The sequence below is a fragment of the Zootoca vivipara genome, chromosome 13, assembly GCF_963506605.1.
Source record: "Zootoca vivipara chromosome 13, rZooViv1.1, whole genome shotgun sequence".
In the NCBI taxonomy this organism is placed as follows: Eukaryota; Metazoa; Chordata; class Lepidosauria; order Squamata; family Lacertidae; genus Zootoca; species Zootoca vivipara.
In genome coordinates, this window is record NC_083288.1 from 8,381,131 (window position 1) to 8,406,855 (window position 25,725).

The window sequence follows — 25,725 nt, forward strand, 5'->3', positions numbered from 1 at the left end:
CCTCAGATTAAGGGCAAGAGGTGTTTGGGGGGCAAAAGCCTTTGAGTTCTGTAGTAGGACAAAAGTCAGAAGGTGCTAGATTCAAATGTGGTTTTGGCAAGAGAAAATGTGTCCAAGGTGGTAGAAGCAAACACTTGGAATTGTGGCAAGAAGAAGACCACAGCAGAAATGGGGTCAGGTGGGAATAGGTTTGGCTATAGAATATTAATAATATGCACTAATGATGTCTCGGCTACATTTTTCTCTTCTGAAACCTATTGCTGAAGTACCTATCTTGTTCTAGGCATGGTATAGAGAAGGCGATCTATGTCTCACTCACGTGGCGTTGTGAATGACAGTGTTCACGGCATCCACTAAGTCTTCCGTCTTCATTGTATGAATGTCCAGCTGTACAGCCATCCCCTTTGCCTTCATGTGCACAACGTTATCGGGTTGGTCAGCAAACATGGGGATCCCAACCATGGGAACACCATGGTATATAGCTTCATAAATCCCATTGGTTCCACCGTGTGTTATAAAGGCTTTCGTCTTCGGGTGTCCTGGAATGGGAAGATGGGTAAAATGTGATAAGGAATCATTCATAAATTTTCCCATCTACTTACTAAAAAAAATTTTTTTATGGCACTGCATACTTTGTGTGTGACATGCTATTTTTCCACTAGTTCCAAGACCCCAAAATGCCCAATATCACTGAAATATCTTGATTAAATTTCCCTATCCTATAAAGTCGTACCTTGGTTTTCGAACAGCTTAGTTCTCAAATGTTTTGGCTCCCGAACGCCGCAAACCCTGGAGTGACTGTTCTAGTCTGGTTTGCGAACTATTTCTGGAAGCCGAACGTCTGATGGGGCTTCCCGTGGCTGCAGGACCTTCCCCACTGTGTGCTCAAACCAAAGCGCGGCTTTCCCCCAAGCCGTGCTTTGGTTTGAGAACGTTTTGGAAGTCGAACAGACTTCCAGAACGGATTCTGTTCGACTTCCAAGGTATGACTATACTGGTTTATATCTTTGGATCACCATGATCGCCCATATTTTTCTCAACTAGTAGTCAGTTGTTGAGAAAAATATGGGCGATCATGGTAATAAAAAGATATAAACCACTAGTAGTCAGTTGGGGATGCGGGTGGCGCTGTGGGTTAAACCACAGAGCCTAGGGCTTGCCGATCAGAAGGTCGGCGGTTCAAATCCCTGCGACGGGGTGAGCTCCCGTTGCTCAGTCTCAGCTCCTGTCAACCTAGCAGTTCAAAAGCATGTCAAGTGCAAGTAGATAAATACCTTCTGGCTGGAAGGTAAACGGTGTTTCCGTGCGCTGCTCTGGTTCACCAGAAGTGGCTTAGTCATGCTGGCCACATGACCTGGACAAACACCAGCTCCCTCGGCCTATAGAGCGAGATGAGCTCGCAACCTCAGAGTCGTCCGTGACTGGACCTTACGGTCAGGGGTACCTTTACCTTTTTAGCAGTCAGTTGATACCTGCTGAGACCTCCAAACTATCACAACTCCAGCTGCTGATAACATGAGACCAGAATAATTATATTAACTTGTTGGCATCTGTCTGTCTCAAGAAACAATGGAGTGTATCTGGGAGTGAAGTCAAAGCGCTGGAAAATCACAGTGCCTACTGTGGCAGTAGAGACCAGTAACTTGTAACTGCTGCCTCCCAATGTCTGTGTTAACAGCACTGAAGTGACTTCTCTGGGGTGCAAGCCTGAGCAGTGTGTATGGAGGTCCTGGGCTGCTTAGACCCCCTTCTCAGCCTTACTGATGTGGTTCAAAGGAAAGCAGAGCAATATAGTTAATGTAAGTTATGAGTGTCTTGACCTGTGCAGCTGTCCCATACAGGGATCAATCCTGCAACTTTGCTGTTAACCAGCTCCACGTTCTAACCATCAGAGCTATCCAAAGATGACAACGCTGTAAGATCTGGACTCCATCTGATAAAAGCAGATTATTGCAGTTGATTATTGGTTACAGCATTCAAGCTTAGTCCAGTTGACCTGCAATCCTTTAATATTGCCATTCACACACACACAAAATGTGTTTCTAGAACCAAGGATTTTCAACGCTCAAGCACAAAATAGCTTTTTCTAAAGCTATTTTCACCCAAATTATGAATAGTTGGAAACTCAGGTTTTCAAATACATTTTGTGGGTTCCACAGTGCTTTGCATATGTCGTTTCCAACATGGAAATGCAGAGGATGTGTTTCTTAGCCCTTGTCAGAATGGAGCAATGAAGCCAGCATAAGTTCTCTCACCAAGAAGGTCGTTTTGTGGGATCCAGTCATAAAGTCTGGTGTTGGCTCCTAATGTGTCCGGCCTTTTTCCTTTGTAGCGCCAGAGAACCTGGGATTTGAGGTGGGGGGTGGGGGAGAGAAATGAAAGAATAATTGCAAAGATAATTGAGCTTGATGCTGGCCCACAGGTTATATTGGCCTTTTATCAACACAAAGGAAAGGAAAAAGAATAAAAGTTAAAACACTGAGCATGAATACAGCTAAAGCCAAACATTTTTTAAGCACATTGGTTAAGTATATGCTTAAATGCTCTCTATAAATACCAGCGCTTCAGCAGTTGTGGGTGTTTTTGTCTTTACACAAAAAAACAGAACCAGTTTTCTCTTTTTAAAATCTCAAATATGTGCCTATTTTAGATGGCCAACAAGACTTAAGTTCTATTCTGTTGATCTCTTAATTGATCTCTTAATATGTGGAGCCCTAGTGGAGATTGTACCCCGTCCTAGACATAATGATGTTTAATTAAAATGTGAGTATTGTAGTATACTTATTTATATTATGTCTTATATATTATGTAGCTAAACTTTCTCCTATGTTATTTTATGTCCCATACATATTGGTATTCAATGGACATTTACTCCCTTGTATCATTTCCCAGAAGAATTAGTACATCATTTGCAAAGTAACTTTTGTCTCTCGCCCACTATGTTAAAGGGAAGTGTATGTGTGTGTGTACAAATAACTTCACACACACACACACACACACACACACAGAGAGAGAGAGAGAGAGAGAGAGAGAGAGAGAGAGAGAGAGAGAGAGAGAGAGAGCGCTTCATATTTCAGAGAAGTATAGCATCCTCAAAATATCACAAACCAAAGTCAAATGCAAAAAATAAGGTTTAAATTCCACATTTGATAGCAGCATAGATAGCAATTGCATTCAATATCCTCTCAGACATCACCATAAACTGAAATCACATAAGGGGACCATAACGACAACTTATTACTATTTATTAAATTGGTTAGTCATTTTATCTTGCCCAAGGCAACTCAGAGCAACCTACAAACGAAGCAAAGCCCAACATAGAAAACTAGAGCATTAAAATCACCCCACCCATTTCTAAAAGTCCAGAGATGGTTAAAGGGGAGCTGCCGCCACAGAAGAGACCTCACGTTGCCACTTTCCAAACTTCTCCTGGAGGGAGCACATGGAGAATGGCCTCAGATGATGATCTCATTGGTTGGTTCATATGGAGAGAGGTGCTTCTTTCAGTATTGTGGTCTTGATGTGTTTAAGGCTTTATAGGTCAAAACCCAACACTTTTAATTGGGCCTGGAAGCTAACTGGCAGCCCATGCAGTTGGACCAGGACTGGTGTTCTATGCTCAAGCCATCTTGCCATGGTGAACAACCTGGCCGCTGAATTCTACAGAGACAGCCATTTCCCACACACCCAATATGCAAGCATGTTTTTATCCATGGGAAGGCAACCTAAGGCCTGGGGGCTGAATCCGGCGCAGTCGCCTTCTAAATCCGGCCCGCAGACCCTCTGGGAATCAGTGTGTTTTTACATGAGTAGAATGTGTCCTTTTATTTAAAATGCATCTCTGGGTTATTTGTGGGGTCTGCCTGGTGTTTTTACATGAGTAGAATGTGTGCTTTTATTTAAAATGCATCTCTGCGTTATTTGTGGGGCATAGGAATTCGTTCATTATTTTTTTCAAAATATAGTCCAGCCCACCACATGGTCTGAGGGACGGTGGACCGGCCCCTTGCTGGAAAAGTTTGCTGACCCCTGTTTTTATCAGTATTAGGAACACCCTAGCCTCTCCCGCTTTCTTCCCAACTGAAGCATTGTGTTCACTTTTCCAAAGCCCAGCATACAACTTAAACAAAAACAAACAAACAAAAAACCAAACAGCACGAAGCAGGCATCCAAGAAAACATACCTTCTGTGGAAGCTGGCTGAGGGCCAATGCGATCATGTTCCCCTTTTCCTCTGTTAAGTTTTTAATCATTGAGCCCAGGGAAAAGACCACAATGCCATGTTCTCCTGAACTCTGGACAAATTTTTCCATTTCCTGTTAAAAGGCAAAAGCAATTAAAAGTAACATTCCTCTGCTGCTTGAAATGCAGACATGACTAGCTGTGGTGATCCATTTTTCTTGTTTTATGCTGTAGTAGCATCCTTAACATTGGCCATGCCGCCTGGGAAATGGGAGACCTCTTCTGCTGTAAGTAAAGCAGAGTGTCTCACCTTTGGAGCACACCAATGTCTGGAAGGCCACAGGCTCCCAACTTCTGAGAGAAAGAGAGAGAAAAGCATAACTAAAACGCAGAAGACAACAGTTGTGAGGAATTTAATGTGTGGTCCTCCAGGGATTGCTGGATTCTCTAGCTCCCCTCAGTCTCAACACTGTGGTCAATGGGCAGGAATAAGAAGAGTTGTCGCCCAACACAATCTGCAGTTCCTGCTCGGACCTCCCACCCCTGTTTTAACTGTTTGATAAGTTCTGTGTTTGACCAAAGCCAAAGAAGATTATGAGTTTAAGCTACAAAACAATGTGAAGCAATTTTTGTTTAACTTCAGTGGAATTCCATCCTTTATCATAAGGTGGCAGTGTCCCCCAGCAATACATGAAATTCATCTTCCAGTTTTTGAGAATTACCTTGAGAGATATACTACTACAGTGGTACCTCGGTTTATGAACACACAATTGGCTCCGGAAGTCTGTTCATAAACTGAAGCGAACTTTCCCATTGAAAGTAATGGAAAGTGGATTAATCTGTTCCAGATGGGTCCGCGGCGTTCGTAAACCGAAAATTCATAAACCAAGGTTCCACTGTACTACTACTACTACTACTACTACTAAATATCAGTTAATGAAGTGTTTTTGTACTACAGTGGTGCCTCGCTAGACGAATTTAATTCGTTCCACGGGTCTATTCTTATAATGGAAAATTTGTCTAGCGAATCCCATAGGAATGCATTGAATTATTTTTTTTAAAAAAAATTGCCCATAGGAACGCATTAATTGAATTTCAATGCATTCCTATGGGAAACTGCGATTCCCTAGACGAATTTTTCGTAAAACGAATTTGTCTAGCGAGGCAACCTCCGCTAGAAAAATCCTTTCTTTAAGCGAAAATTTCGTCTTACAGGGCGTTCATTAAGCTAAGCCTATGGCATTTATGATAATAAGGACAAAAACGGCTTCTCCTTCCTGTTACGGTTGTCAATCGAAGTATTAAATCTTGGGAGCATATTTTATAGCTTTATGAATTGCAGTTCATATATAGTTTTACTTTGCCTTTGTCAACTTGCCTTATTTGGCAAGCTGAATCTAATCCACATCGTGTGTGTGTGTGTGTGTGTGTGTGTGTGTGTGTGTATAAAAGAGAGAGAGAGAGAGAGAGAGAGAGAGAGAGAGAGAGAGAGAGAGAGAGATTGGGGAGGGAATTAAATCCCAGTAAACTGGTTGGCTGCTAAGGACCATGAATATAATAATGACAACAAGATCAATATAATACCTGGCCTAGTCTAACTTTTATCAGTTCTAAAGTCCTAAAGGGTAACTAAGGTCTTTCCTGGAGCTGCTACAATGGCCATTCCTGTCTCCTGGTCTCAAGCCTCTTTCTTGGGCCTGTGTGGTAAGAGTGGCCCTTTAGCTGCTGACTTGAGGGCCCTCCTAGCACTCTAGTGGCTCCTGAGCCCTATTCCCAGCCTTTTGCTGCACCCCACCTTGCGCTTGTCCGGGGCTTGAGTGGGACTGACCTATTTGCCCGCTCCACTTTCAGAAGCGAACGTGATGCTGGCGGGTTAATCACCTGCAGCCCCCAACTGCAATCTCTTTGCCGCTTCTAGAGAAATCTGAAATGGATTGCAACCCAGACCATAATCACACACCCCACATAAACATGTCTCTGCACAAGCTCCACTGGGATGAACACAAGAGTGTGTCCTCTGTGTCAGATCTGTCCACCTTCCAGGCTTCCACTCTGAATGTCACCCCTGAATTTGCCCCTTGATAAACCTTCAGATAGGGATGCTATGAAACCACCACCTGCCTGAGATTTGGAGTTGATATTCAGAGCAAGCCCATGAAAGAAAGCCATGCCTCCTCCACATATACGTAATTAAGCATCCCTAACTTGTAACTTGAGGGACCCAGGTGGCGCTGTGGTTAAACCACTGAGCCTAGGGCTTGCTGATCAGAAGGTCGGCGGTTCGAATCCCTGTGACGGGGTGAGCTCCCGTTGCTTGGTCCCAGCTCCTGCCAACCTAGCAGTTCGAAAGCACGTCAAAATGCAAGTAGATAAATAGGAACCGCTACAGCGGGAAGGTAAACGGCGTTTCCATGTGCTGCTCTGGTTTGCCAGAAGCGGCTTTGTCATGCTGGCCACATGACCTGGAAGCTATACGCCGGCTCCCTCGGCCAATAATGCGAGATGAGCGCTCAACCTCAGAGTCGGTCACGACTGGACCTAATGGTCAGGGGTTCCTTTACCTTTACCTTTAAACCTTCAGATAGGGATGCTATGAAACCACTACCTCAGATTTGGAGTTGATATTCAGAGCAAGCCCATGAAAGAAAGCCATGCCTCCTCCACATATATGTAATTAAGCACCCCTAACTTGTAACTTATGGTGCTGGAAGAGATTCTTGAGAGTCCCATGGACTGCAAGAAGATCAAACCTATTAATTCTTAAAGAAATCAGCCCTGAGCGCTCACTGGAAGGACAGATCCTGAAGCTGAGGCTCCAATACTTTGGCCACCTCATGAGAAGAGAAGACTCCCTGGAAAATACCCTGATGTTGGGAAAGATTGAGGGCACAAGGAGAAGGGGACGACAGAGGACGAGATGGTTGGACAGTGTTCTCGAAGCTACCAACATGAGTCTGACCAGACTGCGGGAGGTAGTGGAAGACAGGAGTGCCTGGCGTGCTCTGGTCCATGGGGTCACGAAGAGTCGGACACGACTAAACAACAACAGAAGAAACTTGTCCTCGCCACCACACGTCCTCCCCTTTCCTGGTGGTGTTTTGAAGGAGAACCGGGCACAATTACCATGACCAGTTGTCGGACAAAGGAGGGAATTACCTCTGGCAAAGGCTTGGCTGGCTGGCAGTGCAGACCCCCCACAAACTCAAAATTGGGTAGGAAAGGCCGCGGGAATTCAAAGTCCCAGTAGGTGCGAATCAACCAGATCTCCGCTTTCCCCATCACTTCACATAATGTTGTGGGTCTCCCTGTTGAACGAGGAAAAGGAATGGGGTTAAATTCAGCTCCACTTTTCTTCCCAGATTCAACTGCTTTGGCAAACTTGCTTCCAGAAATACTGTGGTTCAGCTGTGCATGGTGCACCTGAAGAAAAGAAGAAAATAAACGTGCACACCCAAGCTTACTGTTGCATAATAGCTGAAAGAACCCACTGCTCCAAAGTCAGGGTTGGTAGCTGAAGGAACATCCCTGTTGCTTCCAATCTGCTTAGATCAGCTTCCCCCAATCTGGCTCCTTCCTGAAATTTTGGACTACAGTGTCTGCACTGACTGGGGCTGATGGGAATTGTAGTCCAAAACCTCTGGAGGGAAGCAGGCTGAGGGAGGCTGGCTGAAGCTTCATTTCTCAGGGCTTTTGAGACCTTATGGGCAAATTCTCAATGACCCAGTAGGAAAGAGTTTGAAATGAACCACCTTGAATATTTATTTATTTTAAGAAAAGAGGAAAAAGAAACACTTAATATTGAAAAGGAAACACTCCGTTTATTTTTGAGGAAGAACCACTTCCTGCTCACAGGCCATTCCCATACAGGTAAAACTCAGAAAATTAGAATATCATTGAAAAGTGCATTTATTACACAACTTAAAAGGTGAAACCAATATATGAGATAGATGTATGACATGCAAAGCAAGATATGTCAAGCCTTTATACGTTGTAATTGTAATTATTTGTCATTAGGCGGGTCAATTATAAATGGAATGTAATTAATGAAATGTAAGAGCAATGTTTATTTTTGTATTATTGTAACTATTTGTTTTATTACTGTGGAATTTCCAAAAGAAAGCATTTGTAAAAATTAAAAGAAAAATAAATAATAATAAGTTGCATTACTGAAATAAATGCACTTTTCGACAATACTCCAATTTTCCGAGTTTCACCTGTATAGTTGTTGTCTTCCACTGCCCCAATTCTGTCATATTTCTCCCATTCTTCCACTACCAAATACATTCCCAGTGCCCTCCTGTGCTTACGATGAAAGCAAAAGAGGAGCAATGCAGGATCAGACCCAAGTCCATTTAACCCAGCCTGGTGTTTGCAGCAGTGGCTAGGCAGATCTGCTTCTAGCAAGTTTCCAAGCTGGACATGAAGGCAATGTCTCTCTGCTTCCCTCTCTTCTTTCCCAGCACCTGGTGCTCAGGGATATATATACTGCCTCCAAACAATTGGTTGTTCATTGAGGAGGGCTGAGTTAGCCTTCACATCTCTTTGGTTACCCTTTTTAAAATGCATCCCTCAAGAGTCCAGCATCTTGGTTGGCAGGTGTCAGGAGCCGGTCGGCAATAAATCACACGGCGTCCATAAAGTTAACTCTCTATTCAAGGAAACGTGGTCGGCTTAGGAGGCCAGGCCAACTGAGCACAGCAACTCTTCCCGGTAGATCTTGCCCCTATGAAGCAGTTCTCTTCTGTGTGTCCCCACCTTCCCCAACAGCTCCCAAAGTCGTCTCCTCCCCTGGGTACTTTCCAACCAATCTGAGAATCCACCGGCATGCCTATCTTTGCCCCGCCCTCTTCATACTTCTTGTTCAGGGAGACCGGGGTGCGGGGGTGGGGGAAGCTGGTCACAGCAGGAAGGGGAGACCCTTTAGTTTCTTCAGCAGCCGGCCTCACCTCTGCTTCATGGTCTTCCCCTTCTCTAGCCTCCACTTCTGCCTCAGAGTCTGAACTGCACTCTGCCACAGCCTCTTCCTGCTCACTAAACCCTGTTGCCTCTTCAGCTTCCAACACCTCCTCCTCCCAGTCTGCTCCCTCTTCTCCCTCTAACCGCTCACTGTCTTCCCACCATCAATCCCTGGGCTCTGAACCTTCTTCCTTTGGGGGTTCCCCAGCTGGTGCCTCCCACCCCTCCTCTGCTTCCAGCCAGTCCATGACACCAGCCACAGCATCCACATTATCACATGAACAGGAAACCAGAACCAGGAGACCTTGCTGCCACTTGGCTGCTCCCCTGCTGCTGCCAGCAGGTAAACAAACCCAGAAGGGGATAGTGGCTCAGTGTTACTGGGATCACAAGTCAGCCTCGAACTGCTGCTTGTTACTGGTTTTATGACTCTTGGCTTGTTGGGCAAAACAAATCAAGTAAAATGGTATGAGCCATTGTTGCTGATGCCATGCATATTTCTCTGTCCAGCTATCATCTGTGGTCAAACAGGTTTTGCAATCTTTTTTCCTTGTGCTTCAAAGCCCCACAAATCAACAGTAAACAACAGCAGCACCCTGCTGGCCAAATATGATACCATTTTCAACTTTTGGGGGTGGAAGCATCAGAAGATAGGGTCCATCTAGCTGAATTCTGTCTGCACTGACTGGCAAGGGCTGTCCAGGGGTCTCTCACACACCTACCTGGAGATGCTGAGGACTTTCTGTATGCAAACCCCATGTTCTACCACTGAGCCACAGCCTGCCCCAGAGCATCTGCCCGTAACTTTGGATAAATAAAACTCTGGCACCTCTGAAGAACAAAAGCCCTAAAGTTTGCCTACACCAGTGATGGGCAACCTTTTGAGCTTGGTGTGTCAATATTTGCCAAAAAACCGAGCATAACTCGGGTGGTGTGTCACTTCGAGAAAAAAACACCATAATTTCACGACATTTATAGTTTAAATAACAAAAATGTATAATTTTAATATATAACTGTGTTTAATAAACCAAAAACTCATTATTTAACCAAACCAAACCAAACTGTGTTTTAATAAACCAAAAAAAACCCCTTATTTATCACAAAGTGCCCAGAGTTGTTGAGCTTTGGGGGGGGGGGAGCTGCTAACCAAAGTTTTGGAGGTTTTTTGGGGTGTGTGATCAAAAGTTGCTTTGCTTTTGGGGGGGGAGAGAACAGAAATAAATGACGAATAATACCTTCGCTGGAACTAACACGCAGGACTGACATAGTCTGCCAAAGCGTCAAAAAACCCAGCACAGAACGGGTTAAAAAATGAATGCTGTTACACCCAATCATAGTCTGCCAAAGCGCCAGAAAAAACAGCACAGAAAGGGTTAAAAAACCAATCTCTGGCTACCAGCAACAGCGGAGACAAGCTGTAGTAGGAGGAGCGGGAGAACAAATGGGGGGGGGATGACAACAACAGCGCGAATGGGCCGATGGGGCGCATGCCAGCAGTGTGTCACGTCTGACATGTGTGTCATAGGTTCACCATCACTGGCCTACACTTACCTAAAATCTCGCTGTAATATCGATCCCACCCACTTGCCAAGCAATACAGGAAAAATCCATCATTGTAAGCATAGAAGAGGAAATTTTTCATCCTCTCCACAAAGCACATCCTGTCACTCATCCCTCCAGTGCTGGCAGCAACATAGGAAGGAGGAGCTGGTAGTTGTCCACAGAGCCTCTCCATGCTGTTGCCCTCTGAGAACCGGAAAGTGTACAGAAAGGGGATTCCCAGCAACTCGGCCACCAGGTCACCGCAAGGTGTCAGCGGGTCTGAGATGAGGACGTTAAAGTCCTCCTTCCTCAGCCTCGCTACCAGCGTCTCATTGTGGAAAATGCTGTCGCAGACCTGTTTAGACATTTCTTCGAAGGAAGCAACTAATTCGCTCATCTTCTGCATAGCTTTCCAAAAGGAGAGTGTGGGCAACTCGTACGTCGCTACATTCAGGAATTTCTCCATTTCAGCCAACACCTCCTCTTTGGTGAAGGTCACAGGCAGGACCTCAATGCGGTAAGAGGAAGACAAGGCCTCTTTCAGATCGATCAAGAAAGTGGCTGAGGGTATCAACACGGTCACTGAGTGGCCCCTCGAGGTCAGCTCATTGAGCATTATCTTTATGTTAATCCAGTGGCTGCCATCTGTGGGCCAGACAAGCACTTTCCCACCAGAACTGGCGCCCCAACAGCACACTTGTAGCCAGAAGAGGATGAGAAGCTTCTGTCCCTGCATAGCCGCAAACAGAAACATTTCCCCAGCAGAGTGACAATGACCCCAGCTGACGATTGCACAATTAAATCATGAGTTTATTTGCCCAGCCCTAAGCAGAGCAAAGATCCTTTATGCGGTGTGTATCAATGGCATGTAACAAATCCCGGAATGGACTGCTTCAATGCAGTTGTACCTTGGTTCTCGAATTTAATCCATTCCGGGAGTCCGTTTGACTCCTGAAATGGTTCCAGAACCAAGGCGTGGCTTCCTGCAGCCAATCAGAAGCCATGGAAGCCAGGCTGGACATTCGGCTTCCAAAAAATGTCCGAAAATTGGAACAATCACTTCTGATTTGCGATCTTTCAGGAGCCAAAACGTTAGAGCTTAAAGGCATTCAGCTTCCGAGGTTCGACTGTAAAGGCTATTCAAAAAGATAACGTCAAGTCACTCCCTCTACTAGATTCTTCATGTAATATACAACTCATTTCTGAAACTAGGCTCCCATTCACAAAAGGCAGGAAATAGAATGGAAACCTCATAATTGATTGAGTTAATTGTGATAGCTCAGCTGGTAGAGCATGAGATTCTTCATCTCAGGGCCGTGGGTTTGAGCTCTTTGTTGGGCAAAAGATCCCTGCATGGCATTGTGGGATTTGTTCATCCGTTTAAAATATTTCTCACCCGCTTTTCATTGCTGCACTGCTGCAGGCAGTCTCATAGTGGGGAACAATACTTAAAACAGAACCAATACAATAAGACACAGCTAAATATATCATTCCAATAGCTGGCTCGGCCACGCATTGCTGTGGCTTATCCATGTGATTCCCCCAACCCTGTGCCGATCCATGACGTATCCCGCCCCCTCCTCCCCCCACCCCGGCTCATCCCTGTGATTGGTTCCACCGTGTCCTGACCTATCCTGTCCCCTCCTCCCCCCCACCCCCACCCAGGCAACTCAGTACCTCCATTTGGCCTAGTCTTTAAAGGCTTCAGCCTAGTATGTAAATAGGAGCTGAGGTGCTGTTGAGAGGGAAGGTTTTATAGTTGCAGTACCAGTGTAACCACCGCTAGAGGGTGCTGGTTTGCAACCTGGTTCTTTTTCCCAGCATGCATTTTCGTCTGAGTGGTGTGTTTTGAAATACGGGGTTTGTGTTTGTTTTTTTAACTGGCACAGGTGTGACATCTGTCTTTGCAAATGGTATGGGGTCACTCTCACATTTGCATGTGGCGTTGTGTCAAAATTTGAACACTATGGGGCTGCATCCCATCTGGTTCTTCCACACTGAGCCTCTCTCCACCTTCTCTGCCACATCAGACCACTAAAAAGGTCCTGACTTCACCGCTTGATAATGCCTCCTCACCCTACACTTCCATTCCACCCCAAACCAACTTCCAGTCCCACAAGCCACTGTACAGAATGGAACAGAGCAGTCTGGTACCACCCTTCTCTGAATTTTGCCATGCACTTATTGGCTCAAACCATACATAAAATATGCATTTAAGATGTGTAAAATGTGGGCAAGAATTTGTAAAATTTGGGCAGCATTTGACCAGAAATTACGTTAAAAAAATGGCTATACCATTAAAATTGCACTTTAATGTTAAATATTGATGCGCTTTACCATTTTCTCTAGTTGCCTTTCTGCACTGTTGTTTTGTTCAGTGGAGAGGTGGGGTTGTATCTGATGCTGGTCCTTCTCAGAATGTAATGAATGGACATGGCTAGCTTAGGTCTGTTAATTTCAGTCTGAGTAGGACTAGCACTGGTTATACCACCAGGAGTCTAATTTTAGGTTAGATGGCTGCAATGCATGATATGTGGGGCTCCTTTGAAGATGGTTTGAAAACTGCAGCCAGTGCAAAATTCTGTGGTCAGGGGCAAGATTATCTGAACACATAACACCAGGGCTGGACTGGGTACCAATTCGTTTCTGGGCCCAATTCAATGTGTTGGTTTTGACCTGTAAAGGGAGATGCAGAGAGTGGGACATGAGAACAAGCCTTCTCGGTGGTGGAATGCTCTGTTTGTGGAATACTCTGCCCAGGAAGGCAAGCCTAACACCATCACTATCCCTGCTTGGTTGCCTGAATCCCCATTCCATCTCCCCCTTCCACTCTAGTACTGGAGCATAGCTGCCAAGTCTCCCGTATTCCCCGGGAAACCCCCGTTTTTCCAGCTGTTCCCAGCCGAAAAAACTGATTTTTTTTGTTTTCCCCCGGTTTATTCTGGCGTGATGGCCATTTTGGAACTGGACGGAGCATGCTCAGAAGCGACTTTTGATGCTGCTGTGCCCAGTTCCAAAATGGCTGCAGCGTGACTTCTGGTGCGGCGGCCATTTTCGAACTGGGCAGAGCAGCATCAAAAGTCGCTTCTGAGCATGTTCCGCCCAGTTCCAAAATGGTGGCAGCGCTACTTCCGGTCTGCTACTTCCGGTCCGATCCCTTATTTTTCCGGCAGGAACTTGGCAGGTATGTACTGGAGCTAGACTGGGTGGAAGGACCAGGCAAAACAGAGAGCGAAGCAATATAACAGACATGTATCCATGCATCAGAACTTACTGGTGCAGATGTCAAAAGTACAGCAACCGAAACTCAGAGCAGGACCTTACCTAGAACATCGCTATAGAACTTATGCCAGTCTTTATAGACAACATGATGGAAAAAGACATCTTGTGAGAGGTAGAAGAGCATGTTTTGGAGCCGCTCCTTGAAGCACATCCTGTCTGTTAGTGCATTCATGCTTGCAGGAACATAGGATGGGGGAGCTGGCATTCCCCCACAAAGACGCTCCACTGTGTTTCCCGCTGAGAATCGATAGGTGTATATAAATGGAATCTGGAGCTTCTGAGCCAACAGCTCCGCACAAGGAAATAGTGGGTCTGAAAGGAGAACATCGAAACCGGCTGATTCCATCTTCTCCAGCAGCTTCTCATTCGTCACAGCCATCTGACAGAACGTTTTCTGCCGATACATCGTCGTAGTTATGATGTCTGACAACTTGTTGAAAAACTCCCAGTAAGACAGTTCATGAATATCATACGTCATCAGATATAGCATGTTCTGCAGCAGGTCTTCCATTTCTGCCTTTGAGAACGGAGTAGAGATCACTTCTATCTGGAAAGGGGAAGGTTCACTGGGGTCAATTGTCCGGAAGAACGAAGGCAGGAGCACAGTCACTCGGTGGCCTCTGGCGGTGAGCTCATTCGTGATGGATTTCATATTGATCCAGTGGCTGTCATCTGCTGGCCAGACGAGGACGTTCCCACTGGAGGCTGAGCCCCAAAAGAACACCCAGACCATGGAAAACACCGGCAGCCATTTTGCAGCCATTGCGTCCTGGCTTGATTCAGAGAGATCCAAGGTGGTTTTGACAGGCTGGGCTAATGCAGGGCACTCCTGTAACCTGTGCTACAAGCGCTCCACCCTGTTTCACCTTTGGCATACTTTGGCACAGAGTTCGTCAAAGCAAAGATGGTTTTCTGCTACAGCAAAACCCTGTTACGGATGACATAGCATGATTCTGTCGAAAGGTGGGTTCATGATTGTTACTCCGCCTACAGCAAGTTGCGAAACAGCCTCTCTGCTCAATGTACACTTTTGTCTGTCTTACTAGGAATTACTCTCAGGTAACCTCCCCATGTGTGCGGACCCAGGTGGCGCTGTGGGTTAAACCACTGAGACTAGGGCTTGCTGCTCAGAAGGTCAGCGGTTTGAATCCCTGTGACGGGGTGAGCTCCTGTTCCTGTTGCTCGGTCCCAGCTCCTGCCAACCTAGCAGTTCGAAAGCACATCAAAATGCAAGTAGATAAATAGGAACCACTACAGCGGGAAGGTAAACGGCATTTCCGTGTGCTGCTCTGGTTCGCCAGAAGTGGCTTTGTCATGCTGGCCACATGACCTGGAAGCTGTACGCCGGCTCCCTCGGCCAATAATGCGAGATGAGCGCGCAACCCCAGAGTCGGTCATGACTGGACCTAATGGTCAGGGGTCCCTTTACCTTTACCTTTAACCTCCCCATGTGGTTCATAATATTCTCACACAAAACTTGAAGCAAGTGAAATGGGTTTCCTTATGAGCACAGGATTGGAGAAACGTTTTTTGCTTGTGGGAACATAGTTTCTTCTGGTCAACTGTGAACAGTGGCAGATTGAGGGCAGCATGGCCAGTTTCCCCACCCTGGGCCCCATGCCAAGGGGGGCATCGCAGGGCTTTGCAGCTATGGCGTAATGCACATGCAGAATGGAAGGCTGGAGGTGGGGGGGGGTTGTGATGGATTTTGGCCTCTCAGAGGGCGCCACTGAAATTGGAAAGACCAAAGTTCTCTCCTACCGTAAACATCAGCCTCGAGTGCAAAGGCACCTGCCATTTTAAAAGAAAATGGTTGATATTTAACAAAGTCCTGCCCAGAGTAGACTCACTGATATTAAAGAATCTAAGGTAGTCTATCATGTCCATTAAGCTCAATAGGTCTACTCTGAGTAGGGCTAGTTCTAAAAATCTCTGGCAACCCAATATCCTTTGTTGCTGAGGTGCTAGGGCCATTCCCAGTGGCTCTGATGACCTCTAAAACAGGGATTTGGCAAGGCTTACCGGGCATGGGCCAGATCACTCCCACGGAGATCCTCCATGGGCCGGGCCGGCGCAGCGCCACTTTGGAAATCACTTCTGCGCATGCCCAGACCGCCAGATGCCGAAGATTGTTCCTGCGTGGAAGCAATTGTCGGCCTCTGGGCATGTGCAGAAGCGATTTCTGGTGCTGTGGACATGCGGAGATGCAATTTCCAGCATCTGGGCATGCGCAGAAGCAATTTCCGGAGCCACAGAAGAGAGTCCCCACGTCGTGCTGTGCCAGTTTAGTGCAGCGTGGCGTGGGGACTCGCTGAGTGGGCCGCTCATGGGCCGGTTAAACGACCCTCATGGGCCGCTTCCGGCCCACGGGCCTTAGGTTGTCGACCTCTGCTCTAAAGCCTACTATTAGTCACATGGAGAGTGTTTCTAGCATACCCAGGTGGGGAGATGCATGCCAAGACAGAGGTGGCTCTTGACCAAGATGGTATTCTCCTGCAGTTTCATGCAGCAGATGAGGATGCATGTGTGGTGCTAGTAGTTAAATGAATCAGTGTCAACTGCTAAGGGATACTGTGCAAGGAACAAGATTATGTGGGTTTCACAAGGCAGGTTTTGTATTGTCTCCAGTTAGTTACATCAATAGGGCAAGGGGTAGCCTTGGGTGAAGAAATGTCAAGGGTAAGGATTCGCTCCTGCTCTCCCTCCCTCACCTGGGGTGATGCCTCTGCCAGAGAAGGATGCAGCGGTGGCAGGCTGCCCCCTTGAGCCTGTAAAGATGAGCAGGTCCTCAGGCGATGGGAGGTTGCTCATTGCTGGGCTCCCAAGTATAGGAAAATCCTGGCTGGCACATAAGAGCACCCCTCTCTCTACCTTGTCCTGAGCCTAGCACCTTCCAACTCAGGTGGAGTGTCTTTCCCCCTCCTGTCCGCACCAGCACCTCCTGCATTCTTTTACGCTCCACCTCCTGTGCCTCATCAGACCACTGGAAATGGTCCTGGCTTCACCAGTCTACCATGCCTCCTCGCCCCGACAGAGCGCTTTGCGGCTCCAGCTAGCAGCTAGGGAGGATCGCTGTAGGAGGGTGACAGGAGAAGGTAGGGATGCCTGACAGTCTCAATTGGTCCATGTGGACGAAACCAATTCACGCTTTCACAAACCACAGCACAGAATGGAACAGAACAGCTAGAGTCAGATACTGTATCACACCTCTCAGAATTCCGTCATGTAGCTTTTGGCTCAAACAAGGCATAAAATACTTGTTTTTTAAATTGTAGCCTAAAATGTGGGCGACGGATACATGAAATACAAGCAGACATCATGTGAAATGGTAACAATGTGCATCTTTGCTTGCATTTTAGTGTGATATATCCACAAATTAAAAACAAAAGCAAAACCTTACTCACATTTCTGCACTGTTCTTCTACAAAGTGGGGATGCAGAGTTCAATCTTAGCATCAGAAAGAGACGTACAGGTAAGGGGAGCTGAAACAGGTGTTTCCCTTGCACTAGCTTCATAGCCCATGCTCAGTTGCCTAAATTCTGCTGCCCATGCCATCTCCCACCTCAATACTGGAGCTGGAATGGGTGATGGACCAGGCAAAAAAGAGGAAAATCACAGCACAGAAATGTGTATGTGAAACAAAACGTTTTGATGTTGATGTCAAAAATACAATGACCAGAACTAGGAGTGAGCTCTTACCTAGAACATCACTATAGAACTTATCCCAGCCTTTATATTGAATGTGCTGGAATAAGAAATCTTGGAAGAGGTAAAAGAGCAGGTTTCGGACCCGCTCCACGAAGGACATCCTGTCTGTTAGTTCCCCTGTGCTAGCAGGCACATAGGATGGAGGAGCTGGCATACATCCACACAGACGCTCCACTGTGTATCCAAAAGAGAATCGATAGGTGTATATAAATGGAATCTGGAGCTTCTGAGCCAACAGCTCCGCACAAGGAATGAGTGGATCTGAAAGCAGAACATCGAAACCAGCTGACTCCATCTTCTCCAGCAGTTTCTCATTTGTCACAGCTATATGACAGACCGTTTTGTATCGATCCATCACATTTGTTACTAAGGCATCCAGCTTGCTGAAAAACTCCCAGGAGGAAAGTTCTCGAATCCCATAAGTGCACAGATGTATGTAGTCCTGCAGCAGATCTTCCATCTCTGCCTTTGAGAACGGAGCAGATATCACTTCCATCTGGAAAGGGGAAGGTTCACTGGGGTCAATTATCCGGAAGAACGAAGGCAGGACCACAGTCACTCGGTGGCCTCTGGCTGTGAGCTCATTCATGATGAACTTCAAATTGATCCAGTGGCTGTCGTCGGCTGGCCAGATGAGGACATTCCCACTGGAGGCTGAGCCCCAAAAGAACACCCAAATCATGGAAAACACCGGCAGCCATTTTGCAGCCATTGCGTCCTGGCTTTCTTCCACTTGATTCAGGGCGATCAAAGGTTACTGTGACAGGCTAAACTTGTTCAGAGCACTCCTGAATTTCACAGCTCTCCCCCTGCTTAACCTTTGCCGTTCTTTGGCACAGAGACTATCCAAGAAAAGAAGGTTCTTTGCCGCAGGAAAGTCCTGCTGTGGATAACATAGCATAGTTCTTTTCAAATCCAAACTCCTCCTACAGCAAGTAACAAAACAGGTTCTCTGCTCAGTGGACTAGTTTGTTGATTTCTCCAGGAATAACTCTGAATGAGTCACCCAATGCCTTCAGCTAAACTCTCCATATGGCCCATAATATTCACACCTAGAGCTCGAAGCATATGAAATTGTTTGCCTGTAACTCAGGAGCGGAGAAACTGCCAATATTTAGGACAAGGGAAAAGTTGTGGAAAGCAGATTTGAAATTTACTGCCTGTTACACATTAAAGGAAAACTATTTGGAAATGATATACAGATGGGAAATGATATACAGATGATATACGAACTGCCAACCTGGCAGTTCAAAAGCACATCAAAATGCAAGTAGATAAATAGGAACCGCTACAGCGGGAAGGTAAACGGCGTTTCCATGTGCTGCTCTGGTTTGCCAGAAGCGGCGTTGTCATGCTGGCCACATGACCTGGAAGCTATATGCCGGCTCCCTCGGCCAATAATGCGAGATGAGCGCGCAACCCCAGAGTCGGTCACGACTGGACCTAATGGTCAGGGGTCCCTTTACCTTTACCTTTAAAGGGGACATTTCCAGGTAACTTATTTTAGAGGCAAATGCTATCCGCTGTGCAAGTATAAGGTTGAATCCTGACAAGACAGAAGTACTGTTTGTGGGGGACAAGAGGCGGGCAGGTGTGGAGGATTCCCTGGTTCTGAATGGGGTAACTGTGCGCAGCATGGGAGTCATTTTGGACTCACAGCTGTCCATGGAGGGGCAGGTCAATTCTGTGTCCAGGGCAGCTGTCTATAAGCTCCATCTGGTACGCAGGTTGAGATTCTACCTGCCCACAGACTGTCTCACCAGAGTGGTGCATGCTCTAGTTATCTCTCGCTTGGTCTACTGCAATGCGCTCTACGTGGGGCTACCTTTGAAGGTGACCCAGAAACTACAACTAATCCAGAATGTGGCAGCTAGACTGGTGACTGGGAGCGGCCGCCGAGACCACATAAACAGATGGTAAAGGTCAAGGTAAAGGGCCCCCTGACCATCAGGTCCAGTCCACCACCTGAGAGTGGTGGACTTGTAAAAAAGCAACAGACTTTTGGGAAATGATACACAATGAATTGAAAAAGATGTTTAAAAGAGTCACCATCCAAAAGCCAGTCACTTCTTTGGGGAATGATAGGGGCAAAGGTCTCCAAAAAGTTGGTTAGATTGTTTATGTATACTACCTCTGCAGCCAGAATATTGTATGCACAGAAATGGAAAGAAACAGAAGTTCCAACAAAAGAGGAGTGGGTTTTAAAACTATTGGATTATATATATGGAGATGACGAATTTGATGGCAAAAACAAGAGACCCAAAAGACGAAATGTTTGTGAAAGAGTGGAGACCCTTTTCAGATTATCTGAGAAAATATTATAGTCAAATGAAAGTGCAGGCAGGGCTGAGAATTATAAAGGAATGTAATGTTGGGTTTATGTTATATAAATACTGTAAGTATTATATTTAAGGCAGTAGATAAAAGGATTTGAATGGAAACATCATGGAAGTAAGGATGGGAAGTCAAAATGCTAAGGGAATATTGCATGGAAACCGAATTGAACTTGTTAAATTGTATGAAAATCAATTTTAAAAATGACAAAAGGGGGGTGGAGAAACTGTGACTGGCTCATGCTCTTGTATAAATACAGTTCTCCACACTGCCTAAGTTTTGCCGAGTCTACAAAAGAAATACAGCTATATGGACAGTGCTGCATAATTCTGTCCACATACAAAACAGTTGCTCTGTGCAATGTCCAGCTTTATTTGTCTTAGTAGGAGCAACTCTCGTTGAGTCAACAACAGCATTCCCCTCCCCTCCCCTCCCCATAGGACAGAAAACATGTTGACACAGAAACAAATAACATTTTGACGTAGAAAGAAATGAAATTGTTTGCCAGTAACTGGGGGAACCTTTGCATTCTGAGGGCAACATTCCCTTCTGCACAACCTTGGGGAGCCGGGGGGGGGGGGGGAGAGACACATGCCATTCATGTGTAGAGCAGCAGATGTGAATTTAAGCTTTGTACACTAGGCTAATTTCCATACTCAGTTCCACATCCCTCCCTGGCCTCCTCCCTGACAAGTAGCAAGGATGATCAGTTCAAGGGCACATTCCATCCAGGCAAAAGCAAGCAAGAAGAGTGCAAGGCAGGGCAGGTGAGGAGTGTAACTCAGGAAGAGGTGTTGCTTGTGGTGTGCCATAAATAAATAGGGGAGAAAAGGTGGTTGGAGGATGGATGGCGGCTAACAGATTGAGGTTGAATCCCGACAAGACAGAAGTACCGTTTGTGGGGGACAAGAGGCGGGCAGGTGTGGGGGACTCCCTGGTCCTGAATGGGATAACTGTGCCCCTGAAGGATCAGGTGCGCAGCCTGGGAGTCATTTTGGACTCACAGCTGTCCATGGAGGCGCAGGTCAATTCTGTGTCCAGGGCAGCTGTCTATCAGCTCCATCTTGTACGCAGGCTGAGACCCTACCTGCCTGCAGACTGTCTCACCAGAGTGGTGCATGCTCTGGTTATCTCCCGCTTCGACAACTGCAATGCGCTCTACGTGGGGCTACCTTTGAAGGTGACCCGGAAACTACAATTATTCCAGAATGCGGCAGCTAGACTGGTGAATGGGAGCAGCCGCCGAGACCACATAACACCGGTCTTGTAAGACCTGCATTGGCTCCCAGTACGTTTCCGAGCACAATTCAAAGTCTTGGTGCTGACCTTTAAAGCCCTAAACAGCCTCGGTCCAGTATACCTGAAGGAGCGTCTCCACCTCCATCGTGGAGTGCCGAGGGCCTTCTGGCGGTAGCCTCGCTGCGAGAAGCCAAGTTACAGGGAACCAGGCAGAGGGCCTTCTCGGTAGTGGCACCCGCCCTGCGGAACGCCCTCCCACCAGATGTCAAAAATAACTACCAGACTTTTAGAGGACATCTGAAAGCAGCCCTGTTTAGGGAAGCTTTTAATCTTTAAGAAATTAGTGTATTCTAATATTTCTGTTGGAAGCCGCCCAGAGTGGCTGGGGAAACCCAGCCAGATGGGCGGGGTATAAATAATAAATTATTATTATTATTATTATTATTATTATTATTATTATTATTATTAAACTTTATTCGCATTAGCCAATGGCCATAGCAACAATAAAATATGGCATGCCATATTGGATCTCTAGCCTGATGTTCCCCATTCCTGTTGTAACAGTTGCTTTTGGAGTATGGTTCACACCCACAAGTCACCTCTGTGCAATGGCCCCTTATTGACCAAAGGGAGAGACCACTTCCAGGTAATACCAGACACGAGGAGACCCCTTCCCTTTGCAGTTTTCAGTCCCATGGAAGTAGTTGGATACAAGGGGAGAAAGGGAAGCTTCCTCCCTCCGTTCAGAATCACTGTGACTGCTGCTGAACCTTCTGATAATTTGGTAGCTTTTCAGTGAGACCTGGAGGAGGTAGGGGGAGGTTGATGGTGGTTCCTGAATCCCACCCCCTTATTCAACACAGGTGTGCCGAATGTATCCTGGGTAAGAAATTAAGGTTTCCACATCCCTCTACCCCAAAAGTCATTTCACCCACCTTGGCTCATATGGGATGCAAAGCGCCACACTTCTGAATCACAATTATTTCCTGCAGGGTGGAACTATTGGGAACAACCCATGCAGATAGGAAACCTGGACCAGATACAAATCTTGAGCATTTTGTAAGAGCAGGATCCTGGCAGCAGGGGCGTAAGATCTGAGGTGGCTCAAAGTTTATTCTGGGGGGAGAGACGCAGGACCGGATTTAGGTTTGATGAGCCCCTAAGCTACTGAAGGTGATGGGGCCCGTTATGTGTCCAGCTGTCGTTTGTCAACAACAAATTGCCGCTGTTTTTTTGTGTTGAATGTATGCTACATGGCAAATTATGAACCTAATAGGTATCGAAAGCCATTTGCACATATTGCCCTGCAACCAGTCCATGCAGAATGTAGGTACCCTATATACAGAAATGAGCAAACCAGTGATATTTTAGGGAGCAGGCTAGCAGGCAGGGCCCATGACTTACATCATAGGAGCCTACACAACACAAACACTGCTGCTGTATGTAGGATTTATTTTATTTCATTTGTTTTTTATCTTATATTTTGGAAATGTACATCCAGGGTTTTCCCTTTAAATTTTATTGGGGGCCCCCAAGAGAGTGGGGCCCTAAGCTATAGCGTGTTTAGCTTATATGTAAATCCAGCACAGGACAGAGGTGTGTGTAAGTCCTTCTTCGGGCTTCTGTTTTGAATAAGAACATGGGAATTAGAAATCAGCAGCAGCCTGAGGAGAAGGAAGTGAGGCTGTAGCCCCCCCCCCAGACATCCATTTTATTATCATCCTATTTATTTTATTCATGATTGTTTGTGCTGGTGATGCTATCCGAGTGGCCATACACAATTCCACCTCCAATAGTGCTTGTGCCTGCAAAGGTTTTGGGGTGGCCACGCTGCTTCGTTCCCAATCAGTACATACCCTGTAACCTGCTGGAATCCCAAAACTTTTCATGCCACAAGTTAGAATTGGAATGAGAATCTGCCGGATTTGAATTTTCTCAAACAAAGAAATAAGGAGGAAGGAAGGATGGTTCAGCAACCCAGTGGCAGAGCACATGCCCATGCTGCCAAGGGCGGGCATGCTCCTGAGGGGGGCGGGGCGTGGAGGGTGCCCTCCCAGGCGTGGGAAAGCCACTTGGGTGTACGGAGGAGCGTGTGCGCCCTGCAGCCAGGGGCGGAACGAGCCACCCATGGGGGCGGACTGAGACGCCAATGGCAGACATTCGGCACGCCCCCTGCCCACAACTCCTGAGCCTCCCCCCCTAGCTGTCAAAATGAAGGGGAAAGGGGGGGAATGCCACTGGCAAAGCGGCAAAGCTCCCCCCGACAGTTCAGGGTAGGCTTGGGAGTCGCGGGTGGGCAGCGCGCCAAATATCACCCCCCTCAGCGAAGATAACCGGGGTAGTCCTCCCCCACCGCCCCCCTTCCTCCGAACCTGGTTCCCTGTGCGATGCCAACATTCAGCACTTCTGCCTCTCAACTTCCATTTTACATCATAGTTGCAGCGCCCCCTGCAGCGCTCCTGAGGCCCTGGCATGTCCATGCTCCTTCAACATCCGCTGCTCATGGGAGACAGCTCTGTGATTTGGGTCAGGCCCCCGCTGCACCACGGATCACGGCAGCGGGCTAATTGTATCATCTCTTTTTCCCATAGCTGCCAAGTTCCGGCCTGAGAAACAAGGGACTGGACCGGAAGTAGCAGACCGGAAGTAGCGCTGCCGCCATTTTGGAACTGGGCGGAGCATGCTCAGAAGCTACTTTTGATGCTGCTCTGCCCTGTTCCAAAATGGCCCCGCACCAGAAGTCGCGCTGTGGCCATTTTGGAACTGGGCAAAGCAGCATCAAAAGTCGCTTCTGAGCATGCTCCGCCCAGTTCCAAAATGGCGGCCGCGCCAGAATAAACCGGCTGGGGACAGCTGGAAAAACGGGGGTTTCCCGGGGAATGCGGGAGACTTGGCAGCTATGCTTTTTTCATTCCATCACTGTGTTGTTGGAACGGGAAAATAAATAGCTGACTGCAGCAGAATAGTGATAAGAAGCTCAGGGAGGTGGTGTCAAGGGGCCATACAACATATTATGCCAACTGCAGCAGGAATTAATTCTGCTAATAAGATAACAATCCTCAGATATGCACAGGAGCCTATGGGAGTTGAAGAAACCCTGCAAAGTACAGGATGGAACCCAAGATACACACATCCAACTTTTTGGAGGCCTGTTCACAAGCCATCAGGAAGGGTTATATAAACTGTTGTCCCCAATGCAAAGCAGATCAAGTAAACACCAAACCATTCGAAACAAAGAAACCTGCGTGTGAACTGCAGTGTCAGATTCCTGTGTGTGTGTTTTGCTTACGGAACCTGAGCTTCGGATATATGTAAGAATAATCTAATTACAAGAAAGCATGGGGGTCAAGGAGGTTGTGCTGCAAGCAAATCTCCAGGCACAAAGAAATATTTGCACCTGCTGAGATATTGAGATGGCTCATATTGTCTTTTATTCCCTTTTTTAAAAAGCTGTTAGGTAAGTCTGCCATATGAAGCGTGTTCAGAACATAGTAGAACATACAGTTTGGGACATTTTCATTTAGTCCTCCCTCTTTTGTTGCAGATTTGCAAAGAAGAAATGAAGCCAAAGTGTTGATATCTAAGAAAAGAATTTCCCCCGACAGATGCTGAATGGATAAAGTGTTGACCTCATTCACACATGAGAAATAAACGAAAAACTACAAGAACTCGGGCCAGAAAGGATAATTTCAAAAAATCTTCACAAAGTTTTATTCAGGATAACTTCCAGTGAACATCAACATCAGGACAAGGCCCTGTTTCGATGATTCTTCATCAGCGAGGTTTCTCAGGTCTAAGTGTACCAAGTATGTTTGCTGTTGATGTTCACTGGAAGTTATCCTGAATAAAACTTTGTGAAGATTTTTTGAAATTATCCTTTCTGGCCCGAGTTCTTGTAGTTTTTCGTTTACTTCTCATTCACACATGAAGCAAACGGAGTAGCCTTGGCAAGGAAAGAAATGCCACTCGAGTCTGCTGGTTTTGCATGAGAACCAGAACATGTGCATTGCTGGGGAGGTGGAAATAAAAATCCACAAACCCCCACCCCACAAAATACAAAAAAGGGGGCTGAGTTAAGGTTATATTCTCTTAAACTGGCCTATGGGGTGTCCCTCAAAAGGCCAAAAAGTGACTCCGAGGAATCATCATGTGAGCATGCCGTCATGACTATGTTTAGTGTCCTAACTTTCCTAACCTTTATAATAAAGGAGAAAAGGCCCTGAAACATGTGTGTGTGATTTCTAGTTTTAATAATCTGCACATCTTCTTGTTCAGCTGCTAGCAACAACTCCTGGCACCAACTAGGATATCAGGCAGGACTTGGGAAGTAGGGAAACTCCTGCGGAGCTATGAGGAATCTGCAGCTTCTAGGGTTGGGGTGAGGGAAGTGTTGTCCTCCAGAAGTTGCTGACTTACAACTCATATTATCACTGACCATTGGGCATGCTGGCTAGGTAAGGGCTGGTGCGACTTGCAATCCAG

General features: G+C 46.5%; 1 protein-coding gene across 6 annotated transcripts in view; it reads right to left on the reverse strand.

The window, feature by feature from the left end:
* Positions 1 to 25,725, reverse strand: part of LOC118095005 (UDP-glucuronosyltransferase 2A2) — a 31,861-nt gene that overhangs the window by 4,349 nt on the left and 1,787 nt on the right. The window contains exons 1-5 of one of the 6 annotated variants that reach the window (XM_035135846.2): positions 17,662 to 18,603; positions 7,338 to 7,486; positions 4,184 to 4,315; positions 2,256 to 2,343; positions 320 to 539 (exon numbers count right to left, since the gene is read on the reverse strand). In XM_035135846.2, the coding sequence (XP_034991737.2) occupies positions 320 to 539; positions 2,256 to 2,343; positions 4,184 to 4,315; positions 7,338 to 7,486; positions 17,662 to 18,382 (1,310 nt within the window). In that variant the 5' untranslated portion in view covers positions 18,383 to 18,603. The other 5 variants (XM_035135848.2, XM_035135847.2, XM_035135844.2 and 2 more) reach the window with 5 other exon arrangements.